The sequence below is a fragment of the Salminus brasiliensis genome, chromosome 1, assembly GCF_030463535.1.
Source record: "Salminus brasiliensis chromosome 1, fSalBra1.hap2, whole genome shotgun sequence".
Taxonomy (NCBI): domain Eukaryota; kingdom Metazoa; phylum Chordata; class Actinopteri; order Characiformes; family Bryconidae; genus Salminus; species Salminus brasiliensis.
The window spans coordinates 73887493-73909407 of record NC_132878.1 but is presented as its reverse complement, the minus strand read 5'-3'; the positions used below and the strand labels follow the sequence as shown (position 1 = coordinate 73909407).

The 21915-nt window shown below is 40.3% G+C and overlaps 1 protein-coding gene across 12 annotated transcripts in view; it reads left to right on the top strand.

The window, feature by feature from the left end:
* The window catches only part of relch (RAB11 binding and LisH domain, coiled-coil and HEAT repeat containing), a 61270-nt gene that overhangs the window by 24320 nt on the left and 15035 nt on the right, over nt 1–21915 (top strand). For 6 of the 12 annotated variants that reach the window (XM_072688835.1, XM_072688828.1, XM_072688827.1 and 3 more), the window contains 14 exons: nt 979–1054; nt 2743–2838; nt 7848–7960; nt 9556–9646; nt 11745–11816; nt 12756–12896; nt 13652–13816; nt 14466–14613; nt 14870–15053; nt 16711–16834; nt 16979–17027; nt 18633–18712; nt 19641–19747; nt 20307–20406. In XM_072688835.1, coding sequence (XP_072544936.1) covers nt 979–1054; nt 2743–2838; nt 7848–7960; nt 9556–9646; nt 11745–11816; nt 12756–12896; nt 13652–13816; nt 14466–14613; nt 14870–15053; nt 16711–16834; nt 16979–17027; nt 18633–18712; nt 19641–19747; nt 20307–20406 — 1546 coding nt within the window. The remainder of the gene's footprint in view (nt 1–978; nt 1055–2742; nt 2839–7847; nt 7961–9555; nt 9647–11744; nt 11817–12755; nt 12897–13651; nt 13817–14465; nt 14614–14869; nt 15054–16710; nt 16835–16978; nt 17028–18632; nt 18713–19640; nt 19748–20306; nt 20407–21915) is intronic. The other 6 variants (XM_072688833.1, XM_072688836.1, XM_072688838.1 and 3 more) reach the window with 3 other exon arrangements.

The following is a 21915-nucleotide window of genomic DNA, read 5'->3' as shown; positions in this document are numbered from 1 at the left end:
TTAAATTTATCTTGTGAGGAAAAAGTTAGGAACATGGTTTGAGAGGAATTTGGAGGAACCCATCTTATTTAAACCTTATTTAAGACATTTAGTTTGGTTTGCTGTTGATGTTGAAGTCAGTGTTATCGCTCTCTTTGAGGCCTTCAGAAAGAAGGTTGTAGATGCAGATGTGTCTGGGAAGGGGGTTAAAAAGATCTCACAACAATTTAAAAAATTAGCCATTCCACCTTCCACTTACTAATTTACAAGTGCCAACATTTAGAACTGCCAACATGGCCAGAGCAAGCTGTCCTAGCCACATAACAAACTGCAAGATGTATAAAGAGGCCTCCCTTTTTCTTATTATTTTTAAAATAACATTAACACCTCTCTCTAGTGTTAAGATCAAATGTCCGTATGTTTAAATATGTTAGGAAGTGTTGTCACGGGTGTCCCATGACTGTAATATTATTATAATTCTGACAGCAAAACTTTGTCTTGCGTAGTTATACAGGATTTACCAGATTATTTAGTATTTGGTAATATATGGTAATAATTACCATGGATTATTCATTAAACCAGGATAAAAGAAGCAAGAAAGTCTTGGTCTAGAATTGGTTGACCATTTGCTTTAGGTCAGTTCTCAAGCTTGTTCTCAGGGCCCACCAAACTGTGGTATAGTTGTCCCTATCGGTGGGGCCAAGATATGCTTAACCATCACTAGGTGTCAGTGCTGCACTAAGCAAGTTCGACCAGTACATGTTTGCTGGCTTTGTTCATATAAGTCCGCTGCTGACAGGAACAGAATATTCCATACATCATCAGTTTGCATATCCGCTCGCTAATTACACACAGGAAGAAAATGCCCTTTCATCGCCATAAACCACATACACACATTCGCACACATCAGCACTCTGGCAGTTTTCCTCCATGGTGGCTTGCAGGCAGATAAAACATAGCAGGGATTTGAAACTAAAATCTGTGTTTTGTTCTTTTCAGAAAACTGTCTCCGGCCTTCCACCAAGCACTTTTGTCCTTCTGTCGAATGTCTGCTGACAGCAGGCTTGGCTCAGAGGTGAGGGTACTCCGGTTACACACACACACACACACACACACACACACACACACACACACACACACACACACACACACACAAACAAACAAATAGACAGACACACAGAGCAAATTTGCTCAAAACACCACCTGACACAACTGTTATTGGGCAGTCATGCAGTCATAAGCGCGTCACACGCCAGCCACGGAAATGGTGAGAAACGTAATTGAATCCTGATGTCATTTTTCCTAGAGTTAACAGGAATGCACTAATGGACTCCTCAGAAAGCAGGATGTGTAATGAGCGGCTTCTACAGCTAGTCAAATGATCAAAAAGCAGTTTAGGTTACGTGATTATTATTGTGCCGCTCCAGTAGAGGGCCCAGTTTACGCACCATTTAAAACATGTTGGAAAGAAATGTGAGTGTTTGGATCTTGCAGAAGCTCTTTTGTGCATTGAGTGTAGAGATTTATTCAGGCTGGAAACTTTAAGCTGAACTGAGCCAGACAAACGTGACCAAACCCCAGTCAAGTTCTGTCAGGTTTGGACAGATTTTTTTGGACAGCTTAATACCTGTGGAATGCGTATTGGCTGACCACTTTGTCTACATGACTACCCATTTAAATAATAATTAGAGGTTGGTCTAGTACAGAGTAGCCACACCACCTTCCCCTGGGGTTTGAGTGCCTGGCAAGACAAGACTCTTAACACCTACCTGTGTAAGATGATGTCCAGATGTTTGTGGACACGCCTTTTAATGAATGCCTTCAGCTACTTTAAGTTGCATCCATTGCTGACACAGATGTGCAAATACACACACACACACACAGTTTGTCTAGTCCCTGTAAAGAAGTACTGCCAATAGAATATGACACTCTGGAGCAGATAAACATGAACCGGATGGCACCATGCTCAATGCCAGGTGTGGGCTACAGGGGTATAAACCCCCCCACCCCCACCCCCCCAGCAGTGAGCTGTGAAGCAGTGGAACTGTATTCCCTGAAATGATGGTGCTCCATCAAATAATTTTGGGATGAGTTGGGGAGTTGAGGATGAGGTGGGGTGGTGATTATCCAATATCCTTACCTTGCTAACGTTCTTGACGCTAAATGCAATCAAATTCTCACAGCAATTCTCCAAAATCTAGTAGAAAGCCTTCCCTGGACAGTTAAGGCAGTGACTCCAACAAGAGCAAGAAAAACAGTTGTTGTACCCTTGAGTTCAGAAGCAACAGTGAATGAGCAGGTGTCCCAAAACTTTTGTCCAAATAGTGTAGGTGTGGGCAATATGACAAAAAAAATTATTTCAATACTTTCAATCCAATGATGCTGCATTAGTGGCAGTTTGAAAAGATGCTCTGGTAGTGACTTGTGATTGGGGTGGCGCAGAGGGCTGGTGTGTCCTAACTTCTGAGTGAGAATTGAATATGACTAAATTTATTTATATAGGGATAAAATAATAATAATAATATATTTTCCCACTAAAATATTCTATTTTCAGTTTATTTCCACTCCAACTTAAAAGTAAACTTAAATAAAAAAATTAAACACACATTTTGTGCATGTGTATCTCACAAAGTGCTGTCTAGCTGCTGCGTCTGTGGTTTGACAGCAGTAATAACAGCAGAATAGAACACTGTGCCTTTGAGCTGCTGCCGTTAATTTACACTATGCAATAAAACTGAGAATAACTGAGTTTGCCTTCACCAGGTGTCTCGTATCGCGGACAGTGAGGAAAGTGTGATGCTGATGCTGGGCCGCTGTCTCCCTCACATCGTCCCTAACGTCCTGCTGGCCAAGCGCGAGGTGAGCGTCCCACATCGAACCGCCCCCAACCCCCCACCCCCCTCGTGCTCCATCAGCTGCACTGCCTGCGCCTCTGTCGGCCTTCTGCTCTCTTCAGTTTGAATTCAGCTCTGACTGGACTGTGTTTTTTTCACCAATGCTCATCTCTTATCCCCTCCCCTCCACTTCTGTGTCCTTTTTTTCACATTCGCTCATTTATTCTGCGGCTTTGGTGCATGCCTCTCTCTGCTCCGTTAGAGAATGGTTGTGCATCTGTGTCAGGTGAGTGGAACACATCTGCACGCTACTACACCAACCCTGCTCCCTGTACGTGTGCGTGTGTGTGTTTGTCTGATTGTCTGAGAGAGAGATTGCTGACCTTTTCATTGTCTTGCCTTCCCAATAGTGTGTATCACTTTTATCAGTTATAAAAACAATAACAAGAAACCGAAAAAAAATATTTTATCTATGAAATAAACTCATTGGCGGTATCATCGGTAGGTCGTAGGTTCAGTCCCTGGTAATGCCGCAGCCCCTCATGGCTAGGAGTCCTAGACAGCTTAAGTGGCACTGGTAGCAGTGTGTGATGGGCAAGTACAGATTTATTTAGCACCCATCTGTACTATTTGTATGTCTACAAAAAAAACCCCATTAAATAGACATTTTGAAAAAAGAGACTAGGTAATACCCTAATACGTGCACCTTACCTTACCTTACCTTACCTTAATGTAATACTGTAATACTACAGGTGCAATATAAAATATCCATATATAATAACAATAATAATAAACAGTTTTTGTTATTTTTCATTTTGTAATATTTACTATTTATCTATCAATCTGTCTATGAACATGGTTTTATTTTAAATTCAACAATATCTAATATAAGGATCTTGAACCACTAATTATATTATATATTACACTATACTACATTTATATATTTATATATTCTATCTGGGGTCTTTCTTGCAAAATCAGTGGTGTTGGTGCATTCTCCTTTACTGTCCTCAAGCATGCAATACCTGTGTTAGAATAGATGTGTATTTGAAATCTAACAGCATGTTGTATTATAGTAATTGGCGAGTGTAAGTATGTATCAAATGTGCACACATGAACTCTGGATTATAGTAAACTGGTTATTTATTTATTTATTTATTGTAGTCAATAAAAGATGGAGCTTTTTGCCCTCTCTGGGGTCCATATTAGAGATGAATATTCCAGTATTTGTTGGAGGTGTACTTGTTGGTGTACTTTATATTATTATTATTGTGAATTGGCAGTGTATCAATTAAATGGAACATTGTCCGTAGAACAACATCTTATAACTGTTGTTCTTGCCTTCACTGACTAGAGTACTTGACCTGCTTACAAGTGTAAAATCAGATTTTCAGATTAGTCGAACCTCCAGTCAGTGTCCTATCAATTAAAGTGATTAGAATCTGTGAAAATACGTACACACGCATATGTACACATAGATTTACCACACTGCACACACACAGTGCTTTCACACCTGCTGTGTGTGCCCTATAGGTGTGCAGTGGGCTGTAATGGCCCCGCCCCAGGCCTATCTGCTTTGCATAGCGGCATTCTCTTTTACTGACTAAGTGACAGTTTAAGACAAATTAGATGTCCTCCAGAATAGAAGTGAGCAAAGGCAAACAGTAATGGAGCTGTGCAGGGAGGACATTTCCTCATTCTTCATTTCTAACAATGGACCCACTAAGTGGACTTTGAGCTTTGTCTGTTAGTCGTGACTGTTATTCTTATCTGCACTCACCCCCCCCCCCCACCCCTAATATTCGGTCCTTGTGCTCAACTGCCCCTCCGCAGTTAACAGGACACACACCCATGTTTGTTTTTGTACAGTTTTAGGTAGTTTAAGATGGGCATGATGCAGCAGTAGAGTACAATTCTATAAAAGACGCCTGCATTTGTTCTCAAAACAGTCTCAGCTCTTCATGGCATGGATTCCATGAGATTCATTTGAGATTCTGGTCCATGTTGACATGATCGCTTTACACAGTTTCCTGCCGATTTATCAGGATCTCTTTTACGCTGTACATCACCTGCTCTACCAGGTGATGTACAAAGTGCACAGAAGAACACTGAACTCGTTGTGAAGATCACAGCGACTTTTGCATCGTGACATGGTGCATCATCCTCATGCTGGAAGTAGCCTTTAGAAGATGGGTAAACCGAGTCCTGGTCAGAAACCTGGAGCCAATTTGGCCAAAACGTGCCAAGAAAACATTCCCCTTATCATTGCACCACCTCCACCAGCCTGGACTGTTGACACAAGGCAGGTTTGCTTCATGTATTCATGCTGTTGGCGCCAAATTCTGAACCTACCAATTTTGTTGAGCTTATGCCCACTGTAGCCTCAGCTTTCTGTTCTTGGCTGACAGAAGCGGAGAACCCAACGTGGTCTTCTGTTGCTGTAGCCCATCCACTTTAGGTTTTCAAGTGTTGTGTATTCTGAGATGCTTTTCTGCTCGTCACAGTTGTATAAGAACTGTTGCCTTTCTGTCAACTCCAACCAGCCTAGGCATTCTCCAATGATCTTTTACATCAGCAAGACATTTCCGTCTGCAGAACTGCCGCTCATTGGATGTTTTATTTTAACGCACTGCTGCTACATGACTGGCTGATTAAATAGGTGCATGAATGTGTAGTAGGTGTTAGGTCTTTCACAAGTGCTTTTTAGCCCAGTCTGCCAAAAGTGCCCAAGTCATCAATTTAAAAGACATTTCTCGTCCTGAAAATGTGCAAAAACAAACACGTGTGCGCGCACACACACATTGTCACACCCTCACACTATATACAGCACCCGTTGCAGAACAATAGGCTGTTAAGTTGTAGTTGCACACCTGCCTGAGGTCTGGCCCTGGTTATTGTGGAGATAATAATAATAAAAAAAAGTGCTGAGTTACTGATTGCCACATTCATAGTCCAAGAACAAACGTTGCAGAGCTGCAGCCTGATCAGTGTGGTTTAAATCGCACCAGTGTTTCTTTAGCTGTGGATGCAGAAAGAGCAATAAGATGCCAGTGAGCGTGAGTGTGTGTGGTGAGCTGTCATGAAGCAATCAGCTGCTTCTCCTCTTTTGATGCCTAACCGTTGATTTCTTGTTGCTTGACTGAGTCAACTCTGACATTGGAGCAATTATAGGAATTTGCATGTAATTGCAGGGTTTGGTCGAGGAGGCTTTGAGCCGTCAACAAACTGTGCATAGATGCATTTCTATCCATTTGTCTGCATAAAGAGCGTCGGAGCTGGCACACGGGCTGCTGCACTTAGATTTCAATTAGGTAAAGTGGTAGTTTGGCCACAAATCAAGTGCCTCGCAAGTTGCGTCGATCAGCCAAGATATGTCAAACATGCCACAACTAAACCGTGTCTTAAGTGATTGACTACATTTTAAGGGAGAAATGTGTTTATTTGCTGAACCATCATTTTAACGGATGTCACGTGTCTGAAGGTTCCGCATACATATATCTTTTTTTTTGTGTGTGTCATTTCCCGTCCTCCATGCCTGCTGGGTGCCAACAGTTGCTCCTATTCCAGAAGCTGTGTGATTAAAGCCGCCTCGTACACATACACACGCACACTCCCTCACACACACACACACACACACACACACACACACACCCTTCAGCCAGTGGATTTGGGCCAACTAAAATATTTCCTAACTGCCTTTCTGATCTTCTCGCACACGCAGGTGCTACTCGCAGGACTTAAAAAAACAACAAAAAAAAAAAAACGCAGGACTCTGTTAAAAAAAGTGGAGCTGGTGTGCATGTATGTGTTGAATTCCCTCAGAGTGAGGGGGCAAGAAAGGGCAGTCCAAACAAACAGGCTTGGTGTTGTTCTGCCCAAAGATTCACCGCATTTGCTTAACTATCTGCTGTTTTACGTCTTCTTTTGCATTGAGGTTTGCATTGAGGTGCATCAATGTGAATCTAGCAATTGTTCATTCTAGCCGTGTCCAGAATTGCATGATGAATGGACCAGTAGAAATTACTCAAATTGACTTTGAATTGAATCTTTTTACATTGACTTCCATTAAAAGTTGCTTCCCCCCCCCCCCCCCCCCCTCTTCTATAAAGTTGCCATTTCAGAGATGCAAGGTTTTTGTCCAACATTGACAAAGTGCAGGAAATCGAAGTGCTGTGGTTGTGACATTACAGACATGAATTAACATGGCCCGTTAGGCCCTGTATGTAAGCCTACACTTCAGTTCTTCACTCTTATAACTAAATTAAAGTCATAATTAGCAAAAGTTTCATAGGCCCCAAAATTGAACCCTGTGGGACTCCATTGCTCTTATAACGGAATAATAAATCTAGGGTTCAAGTGGTTAAAATGTTTTTTTTTTGCTTATGAGCTTTTAATGTTTACATGAGTTTTTCTTTCTCACATTGATCTCTGCCCAAAATGAACAATCACACATATTTAAAAAAGCTTAAGGTTTCACCCATTTGTCAGAAGATCCCATATTTCAAGCCAATTATGCTGAGGCCATAAATGGCTGGTAATTATTAGTGCATTAGCATTACCAGTAATAAGCGTAGTTAAAGGTAGTAGTTGATATATTTGTCTTGATATATTTTCTTTATACCAAAAATACATTGATGAATAAGAAGCTGAATGTTCAAGTTTTAATGTACCCCAAAAAAATCTGCTTCGTGCTTTTGATGGGTTAAATATAGAAGCCATGGAAAAATAGTCAGAAAGCTGTACCAATATTTGCAGGTGCTCAGAAGAAATATTTAGTGATTACTTTTCTGTCGCGCACACACACACACACACACTTTCAGACTTGTTTGATAGTTGGTGCTGTGGTTTTAGACCCATATATTTTTCCCTCTGTGGTCAAATTGGTCCTTATGTGCTGTTCACTTTCCTGTATCCTCGAACCCTGCCTTTTGCAGTGTCCCTTCACCTGTCTCTGTGGGTGTGTAAGAAAGTATCCAGCGTTTGTTCCGGTCTAACACTCGTGTGTATGTGTATGTGTTTGTGTATGCATTGCAGGAGCTCATACCTCTCATCTTGTGCACTGCCTGCCTCCACCCTGAGCCTAAAGAGAGGGACCAGCTGCTGCACATTCTCTTCAACCTCATCAAGAGACCTGACGACGAGCAGAGGTGTGTGTTTGTTTGTGTGAGCATGTTATAGTGGTGGGCAGTGAGACAATATTGTCTTGTTCTGTTCTGTTGTTATGATAAATTCTGAGTAATTCATGGATATGGTCCGTACTTCTAGAACTGGACAAATAAATGTATCATAAAAAAATCAGTAATTGTATTGCGATGCTTAACAAATGCAGTATTGTTTAATGGGTACAATACACATACATTGTTACGGTCATTGCATTTTAGTCAGTCAAGCTGCAGCTTCACCAGATGTTTAAGATCTACTGTGTCTATAAAAAGTCTTCACCTCCTTGGATATGCCCCCTTTTATTGCTTTTATAAATGGAATCATGGTCATAAAAAAAAAAAAAAAAAATCCTGAAAACACATTCGGTCAGGCAACACATTAGGTCAGGTAAACCTAATCTAAAAATTATGAGACTACTAGCACCAACTTCCTGGCCCTCTGTGGATTTAGGTCCGTGACTTTAAAGGGGATTAATATTTATACATTCACTTATTTTACGTTATAGATTTTCATTTAATTGACCTACCTTGTGGGAATCTGTTTATTATATGGTTCGTTAATAAAAGGGGAACGTTGAAGTCGTTGAATACTTTTTACAGGCACTGTCCAGAGCAGATCTGGATTCACAAGCTGCTACTTCACTACCACACTGAGATACAGATGTTTGTACAGCTGTTTAAGTGTGTCAATGATTTGAGCACCTACACATATCACAGTAAAGGTCACAGCGGTTTCCTATATAGAGCACCTATGGTCTTACATTAAGTGGGGAATGTAGAACTAAAAATACAATAGAAGTTTGAGTAAATAAAACAGAAGTACAATTAAATTAAAAGTAGAGTGTGACCGAATAATAAAAGAAATTTTGCCAGTGTAAAGAATTTAGAAACGGAGCAATGCGCTCTGACCCGCTTGTCCTTCAAATCATTTTGAATAATCTAGGACTGTTTATTGAGCATGTACACTGCTGTTAGTCTACTAACTATGGATGCACACATCAAAATAAACATTTATTTACAGGTATTTAGTCTATTGTTTTAATATTTCAAAAATCCACCATTTGCAAGTACTCTTAATTTTCTCTCGATCAGAACTCTTGAATTGCATTGTAGAATTGACATGGTAGTGCGTTCCAAGTGATCCAGTGAATGAAGGCGCTACCTCTGTGATCCAAGGATCGCTGGTTCAAATCGCAGGTCATGTTGCTTGCCATCAGCAGCCGGAGTTAGAGAGCGCACAATTGGCCTTGCTCTCTCAGGGGTGGGTTGTTGGCACCTGGCATACTGGCAGTTCGAAAAGAGACGGTGGCTGCCTTCACATGTTCTGATCTTCACCCTAGTTTTGTAGATATTGTAGGTACCTATTGTAGGTATTGCTAGTGATTGGAGGAGTTCACATGAATGGGGATTGGCTTTCCAAATGGCTACAGATCAGCTACAAGCTACAGAAAAGCTCACAGTGGTTCTTTTAAAGTAGGAGTCTCAAGTGCACCCTAATACCAAGTCGTGTTGAGTAAAGCTTTTAAAATATCCTCCATTTCTGTGGCAGTCCATAACGGCCAGCTGTTTGTCTTCCTCAGGCAAATGATCCTCATGGGCTGTGTGGCTTTCGCTCGACATGTGGGTCCAACACGGGTGGAGGTGGAACTTTTACCACAGTGCTGGGAACAGGTCAGCTCTTTCACTCTCTCACACTCTCTCTCACACACACACATACTCACTGTGTTGTGTGTAAGCGATTTGCTCTGTGGCATAGCTGTTTTTTTAGCAACAGCAATGAATATGAATTTAAAGGCTCATACCATGGACAACTGAATGCTTTTCTGAAACTTTGACTGCATGTGCAGGCTGCATAACCTGCAGAAACAGTGCTGTGGTTGTGACATCACAGCTATGAGTTTACTTGACCCGTTAAGCTCTGTATGTAAGCCCACACTTCAGTACTTCACTCTCAACTACATTAATGTCATAAATAACATCAGTTTTATAGGCCCCAAAATAGAACTCTGTGGGACTCCACAAGACAAACTAAACCAAATAATTCACAATAGTTCTGCATCACGATTGATAACCAAATAATAAATCTAGGGTTAGAGAGGTTAAGAAATCACTATAAAGAAAAGCTATATATGTACATGGCCCATTTAAAGTGATTGTTGCTTTTGTACATCCAAACTAAGTGAACTGTGTGGGTATTTGCAGCCCTTTTTTACAACATGGCTTTGTGTAATTGGTTTCTCGGATGTTTCTTGGCAAGCTGTGTGCCCTGGCATTATTAGTTCATGCACAGGGCCTCAATAGACATCTGGAGCCTGTTGTTGTTGTTTCCCAGTATAAGGACCAAAGAAATGTCAGTGCCAGTAAAACAGACTATCATATGAGGCTGAAATGGCAGACCACAGTGTACCACAGTAGTGGATGAGTGAAGACGAATACTTGCAGTCTTAAGGAAAAGCTGTTGGACACATCAAGAACACTATGCAAGATGCAGCTGTGGATGTATCAAAGGCTGTAATAAAGAGAAGAATACACTGATCTCAAAAATGTTAGTACAAGATGCAAACCACTGGAAAACCTCAGGAACAAAAAGGGCAGGTCACAGTTTGCTAAAAACACGTTAAAAAAAAAAAAACCCTGAAGAGTTCTGGAGATGATGAGACCCGGATGCAGCTGGATCAGAGTAATGAAATGAGGAACACATGCAGAAAAAGCTGCTTATAATCAAAAACGAGACATGTCTTCTATGCAGGATCTTGCACTTCAAACTTACTGTGATGTCTGATTTCACACAGACTGCACTGTGAATATACACAACTGTATACATCCTTACTATATGAGGATACATTATGATAACGGGATCACATTGATATCATCAGATTCCTTAACAAAAAGTAGTTATGACTGATATTTCAGGTCGCTATCATAAGATGTATTATTGACTGTCAGAGGAGCTGAATGTTTAGGTGACACTGGGTTTCCTACACATTGTTTTCATTTTTTTAGCATAGAAATAGCTTTTTATATAATTCATGTTTCCATGAAACCCAACCAAGAGTCTCTTAAAGGGCCCAGATTATAAATAAAATGTGACATTCCGACACTGCTTTTTATGAAGCACAAGACAAGACAACCAATCATAACACAGATCATTTCCATTTACCACTCTCAAAGGCACAGTTACAAAAACAGGCTTCTTTAACTTTAGCCAATACATGCCACCATTAGAATGCCAGCGTTCTTTTACACTTAAAAAAATTATATGATGCTCTGCATTTTACAAAGTGCATTTCTGCTAAGACCTGAAAAACAGACCTCACAAGTTGTATTTTCTGTCCCTCCTCACACATGATTCTCATGAATGTGGAAAACCAAGTACCTACTCACACACAGACGTAGACACAGTACACTCATTACAGATGTGTAACTTCCCATTTTACCATCAAAGCCTCAACAATAACTAAAGCAACGCCCTCAAGTCTGCACCCATGAGTTTATTCTGAGTCCTAAAATGCCATGTAGGATAAATTCATTGTGTGCATACACCTGTTTATCTTAACGACACCACAATGGGCAGAAAAGGGTAATTTTCAGTACTGTCACAGGCTTTTGCAATGGAAGGAACTGCTTCACGAGGAGCTGTTTCATAAAGAAAAGAGGAGGCGGGTAAACACAATGGGGAAAGCAATCCTGTGGTCAGGACATGGACTGACTCTACCATGTTGTGTCTTTGTCTTGATGTGTATGTATGTGTGTGTGTGTGCGCATCCAGATAAACCACAAGTACCCAGAGAGGAGGCTGCTGGTGGCGGAGTCATGTGGAGCACTGGCCCCCTACCTGCCTGTAAGACTCGCACTCATTCAGCCACATTAGTACCTAACTGGCAAATCACAGCACTGTACACTGTGTCACTGTATGACTTGCAGATATGATGGAAAATCTGAACAAAATCTAGCTGTAAAGTTTTAGACTGTGCTCCTGCATGGGGGTTAATTGCTTTCTTTAGAATAAAAAGGGTTGGCTATTTCCACAACCAAGTTAGTTAGTTTAAATACACTGTATGGACAACAGTATTGGGACACCTGCTCATTCATTGTTTCTTCTGAAATCAAAAGTATCTGCTTTTGGGGGAGTAACTGTCTCTAATGTCTATGGAAGACTTTCTACTAGATTAGCTTTATAGCTCTCTAGCCCGCATCTCGCATTAGGCATGGTGCTCATAGGTTCATTTTTATCTTATTCTAATGATGGTACTTTTCTACGGGGACTAGACAAGTTGTGTGTGTGCGCATTTGCACAAATGTGTCAGCAGTTAGTGCAACTTAATGCAGCTGAATGTTTTTATTGGAAGGGCTGTCTACAGACATAAAATAAAAGGGCTATGGTTAGGGTTAGCTGTTTCCACCCTGTTAGTTAGTACAATATATTTGTTTAAAATAAAAGGGTTAAGGTAAGGTTAGCTGTTTCTTCTATTTTTTTTATTTTTATTGTTTTATTATTATTATTTTTGTATTTATTTTTTTATTTTTAATTAAAGGGTTAAGGTAAGAGTTAACAGTTTCCACCCTGTTAGCTAGTACAAAATCTGCTTCAAAAATAAGAGTTAGGATTGCTTTCAAACACAGCGAAGTCTAAAATAGCTGTACCTGTGACTCTGTCTAAATAGAAATACCCGTTATTTCACTGTGTAGCTGCAGCAATGCTCTTTTAACCAACCTTGCTTTAATAGTACATTTGTTTAGTATTAATTTAGTAGTAATGTATGTGTGTTGCTGCTGACAGAAGGAGATCCGCAGCTCTTTGGTGCTGTCCATGCTGCAACAGATGCTGGCGGAGGATAAGGCTGACATGGTGCGAGAAGCCGTGGTCAAGAGCCTGGGCATCATAATGGGCTACATTGACGATCCAGACAAATACTCCCAGGTCTGTGTCTTCTGTATAGAACCATAATGAGTCAGAGAACCATTTGAATGCTTTAGGGAGGTGTTTACCTGCTTACGAGGTTCTTTGTAGAAAAGCATTTTGTACGTGGTTGTATATAGCTCCAAAAAGATTTACACTATTGAGTCAAAGAAGCCTTTTTCAGTACTACATAAGTATTTAGACAGTGCCTCGAGTTTTGTAATGTTGCCTCTGTACACCACATGGGTGGATTTGAAGAGCTTAGTTCGTTCTTCCTGTTCATCCAAAAGTTATTTTGAAAGGCATTTCATTAGTAGCCCAGCACTAAACAGTAGCACATGGTTTACAGTCAGAATTAAATCAGCTTTAAAATACACACACTTATACGAACCAGCAGTTTGGGAGCTTTTTCAAATGACTATATTACATATGGTTTTTTCCCCTTCACTAAGAACAGAAGAGAAGGCCAGAAACCACAGTGTGTTTTTGTGTGTCCTATTGCTACCAGACCTCAAATATAAACTCTAAGCTAATTAGAAGACTTAGAAAGCTGGATTGCTTTTGAAACCTCGTATTTCAGAAAGAGCAGCTCTGTAAGAGAAGGAAAAAAAGTTTTTAGCTTTAATGAGCTTTTATTGTGGTGAATTGTGGAGCCTTTCTATTGGTGCATTCATTGGCCAAACATTTTCATATGAAAGCAAAAACTCTTGAGGCAAGGCTAATGAAGAACCACTGTTCTGTGACATCTACTCATTTGTGGTATGTGTGTGTTGCAGGGTTTTGAGCTGATGCTGCTCTCTTTGGGGGATCTGTCTGAAAGAGTCGTCGTCGCGACCCATCAGGTGTTTATTCCTGCCTTTGCTGCATGGACTGTGGAGCTGGGGAACCTGCAGGCTCAGCTTATTCCCTCGCTGCTCAACCGCATAGAAAAGCTACTGCAGGTAAGACCCTCTCCAACACACACACCTTTGTGTACTTTAGCTACCCAGCCAGAGAAGTGTGGGCCTGAGGACACTTTTACTTATTTTAAAAAAGTTGTCATTTTTCGTTAATTATTTTAGTTATATAATTTTCTAATTATTAAATAGAATATTTTGTAAATATTAAATGGAATAGTTGTGTAGAAAATTGGCATTTCCCTTAGTCAGTTATTGTGTTCACAATTATCTAGTCACCATATTGCTATAAGACTGTTGTGCGAATTTTGTGAGATTATTTAGTTATTTATAAACATTTCACATTTTAAATTAAGTGTAATTGATATTTCTGTTCATTTTTGCTTATTTCAGCCAATAATTCTAATTTAAAATAATAATAGTTCATTAATGATGAGATACTTTCACCAAATGCAATTACAAGTAAAAATGTCTAGAAATGCAAAAATATATGTTTATTTGAAAAATATTGTCACTGTCCTGCGAAAACCTTGTATCTCCGAAATTGACCACTTTACAGTAGAAGGTGAAAACTTTAATTCCATGTCATTTTAGAGCATTACAGTGGTCCATTCATCAGAATTTTTTGGTATAATTCTTGATAAGTTTTCACCTGTGAAGATTTTAGTGCATGACACCCCGTTCTCCTTTTCAGCAGGGAGAGCATGGTTTAGATGAACACAAGCTGCACACGTTTCTCTCAGCCCTGCAGTCTCTGATCCCCCCTCTGTTCGCCCTGGTGCTGCAGAATGCGCCTTTCACCAGCCGAGCTAAACTACAGAGCGACATCACTCCCATCGAGGGTAAGGAGCAGCCAGAGTCCTAACACACACTCTCTCAAACACGCACACGCTTTCACTCGCCTCCACATTCTAAACTAAGCGGCGTTTGGCTGCTTATTGCTGGCTTACAGTAACAGCAGGGCTCCGGCTCTGCTCTGTGGTTTCGTCTGCGCTATCAAAGTGCCCTTTCATTTACATGCTGCAGTCCTGTCGAATGATTTGCGCGGTTGTGCTTCTTCCTTTTTTTTCCTTTTTGGTCTATTCTTGGCTCTTACAGAAGCTGTGTGTGTGTATGACCCTACAGTGACCCGGTTCCCGCGGCCTGCCTCCCCGCTGCAGGACGTGGCCACCATCGTAGGCAGCCGGGAGCAGCTGGCTGTTCTGCTGCAGCTCTATGAACACCAGCTCCAGCACGAGGGCACCACCGGCTGGGATAGCCTACTGTGGGTGGTCAACCAGCTGTGAGTGACCGCCTGCCCTCTCTCTCTTTTTGTTTCACTCTCAACATTTTTTCTCTGTTCTACAAAAGTTCTACAAAAATCACATCTATGCAATCTCCCCCTTATGTCTATTAATAACTTACTGTATTCATTTCAATAGGTTATTAAATAAATAAAAAATTAACCTTGGAAGCGATCACTGGCACAACCCTTGCTCTCTTACGAGCATCTCTCATTACCATATTCTTGGAAAACCACAGTCAGTGATCCGAACTTGGCATCTGAGGGCAGCCAGTCAGAATAATGTGGGTGGATAGGGGGTGGGGCTGGTGAAGTAATCTCTAATAGACTTGCTTATGTAGTTCCTGACACTGTAAGACTCCTTATTATCTGTACACATGGACTAAATTACACACAAAGTTCAGGCTTCATGATGCCTCTACTGTTTTAGTCCATTTAGTTATTGCTCAGTTGTGACGAGGCTGAAGAGCAGATTTTGTGATTCACTGTCCGAATCACACCTCGCACTACAAAAACAACAACTTTTCAGGAGACGAAAAGTACATTCTTAAAAAGCCAATACTTTATGGACAAAAGAATTGGGACACTCTTCAAGCTGTGTGTGTGTGTGCATTTGCACATCTGTCAGCAATGGTGTGCAACTTGTTCACCATTTTGTGTTGGATGGAATTTGGCCTCCACCCAGTGAGCACAAACACAAACGGTGATGATGAGCACATGTGCCCAGAGTGGTTGGCAGCCATTGCCACAGTGTCTGGGGAATAGGAAGGGCCTTGCTCAGAGGACCAGAGTATCAGAGTATCCCGATACTGAACACTCCCCCCCCCCCCCAACTCCCCCCCCCCCCCCCCCCCCAAACATTTGGACATGTAGTGTCTTACATTTTGTTATTGTTTTAAGTAAACGTGCACTGTCCTATCTGAGTAATGCGTGTTATGGGTGGGGCTGATCTGCTGTAGGCTGGGCAAATAAATAGGTTGATTTTTATGACATCACAAAACAGTTAATTATAAAAAAAAACTGTTTTTACAGCTTAGTTTCTATATATAAACAATATGGGCTGGGGAGAGAATGGTTAATGTGTTTAGATCACATTCAGTTCATTAAAAAAAAGATATAAATCGTTTCATAATAGGACACTGATTGCAGCTAGTGTGTAATAATTTGGGTGATAATTATTGCCATTATAAGCTTACATAACCTGTTAGTTACATTAGCCACATAGATAACAGTTAATTGAACATATTTAGGGTAAGAAAAGTGTAAAATTGTAGAAAGTTCATCATTTGCCAAGTTATTGCGGTGAGTAACAGTAAGAACTGACTCTTTGACAAGGTCCAGCCTATAAAAATAAAACTTGGTGTGGAACTTGCAGTTCGAAGCTTTTTTTTTCCCTTCACATTTTCATCTCACTCACCATTTCCTCCCAGAAGCTTGTGTTTAACTTGGTCCTGATTTGACGTCTCTGCGTTGTTTGTTTAGCGAATGATGGGTTTGATTTGTGTGGTCCTAAGTTCAAGCCTGCTGTGGATCATATTCTCTCTTTCTCTCTCGCTCTCTCTCTCTCTCTTTCTCTCTTTCTCTCTCTCTCTCTCGCTCTCTCTCTACCTACCTACCTACCTACCTCCCTACCTCTAACCCCCACCCACCCTCCCAGTCTTCCTCAGCTCATAGAAATCGTGGGCCGCATCAACGTCGCCTCCACCACCTGCGTGCACGAATTCTCTAGATTCTTCTGGAGGCTGTGCCGAACGTTCGGGAAGACGTTCACCAACACCAAGGTAGGTCGGGTCAGAGGGGGGCGACATATATTTAGCTCCTGGGGTGATTTATTGCTTGGTTTAACTTCCCACGCCAGGAGTTTGTGTTTCTGGTTTGAGCTCAGTGGGTTTCAGCTGGACCTTCTCTGTCTCTCCTCTCTGAAGGTGAAGCCTCAATTCCAAGAAATCCTGCGGTTATCCGAGGAGAATGTGGGTAAGAGAGAGTTCAGTTAACCAAGAATAACACACTAACTGTCGATGGAAGAAAAGATACTCATGCACTCACACACGTGCATGCACATGTCATGTAATATATATACAATTACATGGTCTTAACCTTGCATCACTAAAGAGGGATAAAAGGGATTTCCTTCATTAGCTTTAATGTACCAATATTTTATTGCAAGCACTTTTTGAGCAGTGCTGTTTACTATTAGTCCATTCAGCATGAAATAGTCATACAGTGTACAGTAGTAGTAACAGATGGCTTTATTAAAATTATGGATAAAACTGAAAAATGTGTGAGTGTGTGTGGTAGGTGGGCGACAGGTGTGTGTTACATTAGTCTTGACTTATGACTGTAAACTAAGAATTACAATATATTATTTACCATTTTAACACATGTGGGTTATTAAAATATACTAAAATATCAGTTGGTCTAGTTTATAGTATTTAAATATTGATTGTAAAAGGTGTTCTTGTTTCAAGGAAAAAAATAAAAATAAAATAAATATATATATATATATATATATATATATATATATATATATATATATATATATATATATATATATATATTCAAATATATGTCCTAGTTCTTTCAAGCAGTTACTCTTTACTTGACTTTTCATGTAAATGGACCAATAGAAATGCTCCAAATTGTATTGGAATAAAAATCATTTTACATTGACTTCCATTAAAGATGTAGAAGGGTTTTTTTCTTAATCTGAGACTTAATGTTGCTTCATTTGAGTCTATTGAAAAATGACTTTTATAAAACCAGCACCAGCCCCAGTTCATCAGTGTAAGCTAGCATGTTGTCAGTTGCATTACTTTCTGGCAATAAATGAGAGCGTGCTGGTTGGCAGATTACAGATGACATTATGTGGGCATATATTTACTACAGGCCAAGAGTATGAAGAGAAGAAGTGATTCAGTTAACACTACACCCCCAGAAATGCTGTTCAATCACAAGTGTTATTCTACTTTGAGCCTTTCTTTACACTTTTTGTTAAAAACAATTTCTTACATTGAGCTGTTTTTAACTGCACACTCCTAATGTGACACACCTGGTGGGGCTTCTGAGTGGGGAAATCAGGTGGAGCTACAGTAAAACTCTACTGCTTACTGTAAACACTGCACACATTCAACCAGGCCTGTCTGTTCTGTGCTAATAAACATATTACTGTTCATTAACTCAAAAGTTTTTATTGTGAATATAGTATTGCTTCCAGACTTTTAGTCTGACATTCTCCTTTCTATGTTTCTGCAGTTCTGTTAAACAGACTCTGGTAAATTAGTATTTCTACATTTTATTGCAAGTGAGGTTTTTCTCTCACTCCTCGAGATTTAAACAAAAAAAAACTGCTGTGGTTGCAGCCTCTGCCAAGGAAATCCTTTCCATTTCAACTGTGTCTGAATGCATTTTTCAGCTTAAATACAGTCAGTTTCTTTTTATAAATGCGTTTTTGAAGTAACACATGCTGTCCCATGAAAAATTCTTTCCCGGAATTGTCTTGTAGGATTTAAATGTGGTGATTGTAGCTGCAAAGCCACATACTGCCTGGAATTTTTATATTTCACGTATAATTTCTTTTAGATGCCAGTGCTGGCAATGGCATTTTGACCAAGGCCACGGTTCCCATATATGCAACCGGGGTGCTGACATGCTACAACCAGGTCAGAGCTTTGCTTTTACATGGTTTTACATGGTTTTACTTTCTCTCAGGTTTAGCAGCTTTACGCTAAGTTTGACTTGGTTTGCACAACGTAAAGCAACTTCACCACTAATATTTGTTTTGCAATTCTTTTTTAGTTCCATATGTTCTCTGAGTCTCTTTCAAGGCTATTTATTTCTAATCACGTAATTTAATAAATTCAATGACATAAGTCTACTAATATTTTACTGTACAGTAGAAAAACCGTGTGTGGTTGTAATAGGTATGAGGAAAATTACCCCTTAAATAGCCATCACCTTGTTGGATCCAATGAAAAATAATGAAGTAATATTACCAAAAACATTATTTGTAAATTGCTGCAATATTTTTATTATTTATGAATTGTGCTCATCTGAGTTTCTGCTCCTTAGGTTTAAAACATTTAATGTAAATCTTCAGTCACAGCAACACATTTTATTAGTTGTTGGTTCTTTTAGCCCATAAAATGGTATTTCCTGCAAGGGTGGTGAAATTACTGAATAATAGACCTTACAGTGCAATAAGCCTCATTTTGCATAATCAGATCGCAATAAATTTTCAGTCATTTCTATTCACTCAATCCCTAGACCATCAAAGGGGTCGTCTTACAGACTTCACTTAAGCCAATATAATAGTGAATTGGCCCAGTGGTCTCCTGGATGTTTCTTATTGCTGGTAACATGCTTTATTAACACGATAGCTATTTAACAAACTTTATTTGGTAATATTATCTTCCCATGTGAATGAGATACAAAATATTAGTGTAATTAAGATTTTTATTGTTTTACAAACGACAACCAGCTGCATTAAAGTATCACCATGCAAAGCCAGTCTCAAGCTTTTTTGAAAGCATCTTACTCTTTCTCTTTTACTTACATTTTCTCATGCTAACTGTTTATTCAACTTTGCAGGAGGAAGACCGCAAGCTATTGGTGGGCTTCCTGGAAGACGTTATGACCACTCTATCTCTTTCCCATGCTCCTCTTGACAGTCTGAAAGCTTCATTTGTGGAGCTGGGGTACGATTCTGCTCTTTCAGCAAAACACAGACCAGTCATAACCAATGTGCTTTTGTGCATCAACATTAGCTGGCTTATCTAGAACTGAATGCTTTTCAGCCATTTCTTTAAAATAGTGTCCCCTGAATCGCTCTTCTTGGAATTTCAGTGGTTGTTTGTTTTCAGAGACACCATTTGGCTCCAATATTTTGGAGTCCAATTCAATGTAATGTAAATCTTAATTTTGGTATGCAAGTATGTAAAAACAAAACATAAAAAAAAAACATTTCTGCATAATATTCAGTCTGTTTAAGCCAAGTGAACATGTCAGCTGTAGTTCATGTGCACCTATTTGAGCCTAACTAAGCTGGTCATGCACAGCGTCCCAGTGTACCATCATGCCTTTTGAACCAGCCACACACACAAACATACACACACAGCCTTTCCCAGATGGGCCTCTCCCCACAAACACTCCATTATGGAGTTTCACTTCAAATGACTCATAACTGCTCCTGTGACTGTAGTACATATATTCACGGATGACCTGACTATCTCTGTCTGTCTATATGTCTGTATGCAGGGCTAACCCAGCATACCACGAGTTGTTGCTGACCGTGCTGTGGTACGGCGTGGTTCACACGTCAGCCCTCGTCCGCTGCACCGCAGCACGCATGTTCGAGGTCAGTCTGAATTCCTCTGAGAAATGTTCAATATGTTTCACTGCATGTGTCTGAATTTGAATAGCCAGATGAATATAGACTGTGCTGAAAGTGATTGATTTTAAAAGAACGGTTTGTTGGGGCACTTTAGCCAAGACTTTAGTTTTTCCACTGGAGCTACAAGGCTAATGTTCTAACAAATAAGTAAAGTCACCCCATACACCAATCAGCCACAACATTAACAAGTGACACTGACAAGTAAAGTCAGTAATATTGAATATGTAGTTACAATGGCCTCCCAAGGGGTGGGATATACATATTAGGCAGTCAGTTCACTTGTTGATGTGTTAGAAGCATGAAAACAATGAGCAAGAGTAAAGTGGGTGTGTTTCTGGTATGCAGCGGTTACTACCTACCAAACTTTAACCTCCAGATCTCAGTCCAATTAAGCATCTGTGAGATGTGCCGGACAGACATGTCCTATCCCTGGAGGCACCACCTCACAATTTACAGGATGTAAAGGATCTGCTGCTAAAGTACCACAGGACGGAAATCAGTTGTATTGTGATATCAAAACTACTAAAAGGAGAAAAGTTCATTGCCATCCAATCCTGCCTCCCGACTGACTGCATACTCCGTCACCTCTCGCTTGCAGGGAGCGAGAACAGAGTGCTATTGGTCAGGGACGTCAATTGGTGATTCAGAGTTCATCAAACTTGAACTCTCAGCTCGGGTTTTAGAAGTCTTGTGAAGTACATGCCAGCTCAGAGCTGTTTTGGTGGCATGAGGGTGACCTAGACAATAATAGGGTTGTAATGTTACCACCTCCAACCCACCTTCAACTTTCTCGCTGGTCACTTTTATTACTTATTAGCGACATTAGCCTTGTAGCTCCAGGACAAAAGAACTTCAGACAAGACAAGATATCCTGGCTGATATATACATTTGTGAAAAAGAGGGAATTGTATTGTATTTTTTTTTTTTATTGATTGATGATTTATATTTGCACTTTTAGTCTGTTTGAATGATTGCTTAGTTACGATATTGATGTTGATGCTGACAGAGCCCCCTACAAAACCCCTCTAGCAAGCCCCACCTGCATTATCCTCCCTATACACAGTGTAATTCATCAAATGTGTAACGGTATATACAAAGCTGTCGTAGCTTAAAGCATCCGTATGTCTTTGCACTGCTGCACGCTTGCTGTCGTCATTCTGATCGGTTTAGCAAAAGCCCCCCATTCCACCCCCCACCCTCCTTCAACTTTCCCTTCTGGAAATATCATTGTAATCAAAAATAAAGAGGAGTCTTTTGGCTCTTTTTGCTCTCGTCCCCTGTGGCCGTAGCTTAGTGACAGTTGCCTGGCCTCCCTAGTTCCTTTGATTTGGACCCCTTTTATTTTTCCATTAGTCTGTGGTCGGCTCTTCTCTGTTGCTTCTGTTGTCATGTGACTGTTACGTTGCGTGTGTGTGTAAGGTGTGTGTGTGTGTTGGCGCTGTGGTTATTTTGTTACCGTTGTTTTTCTTTTTG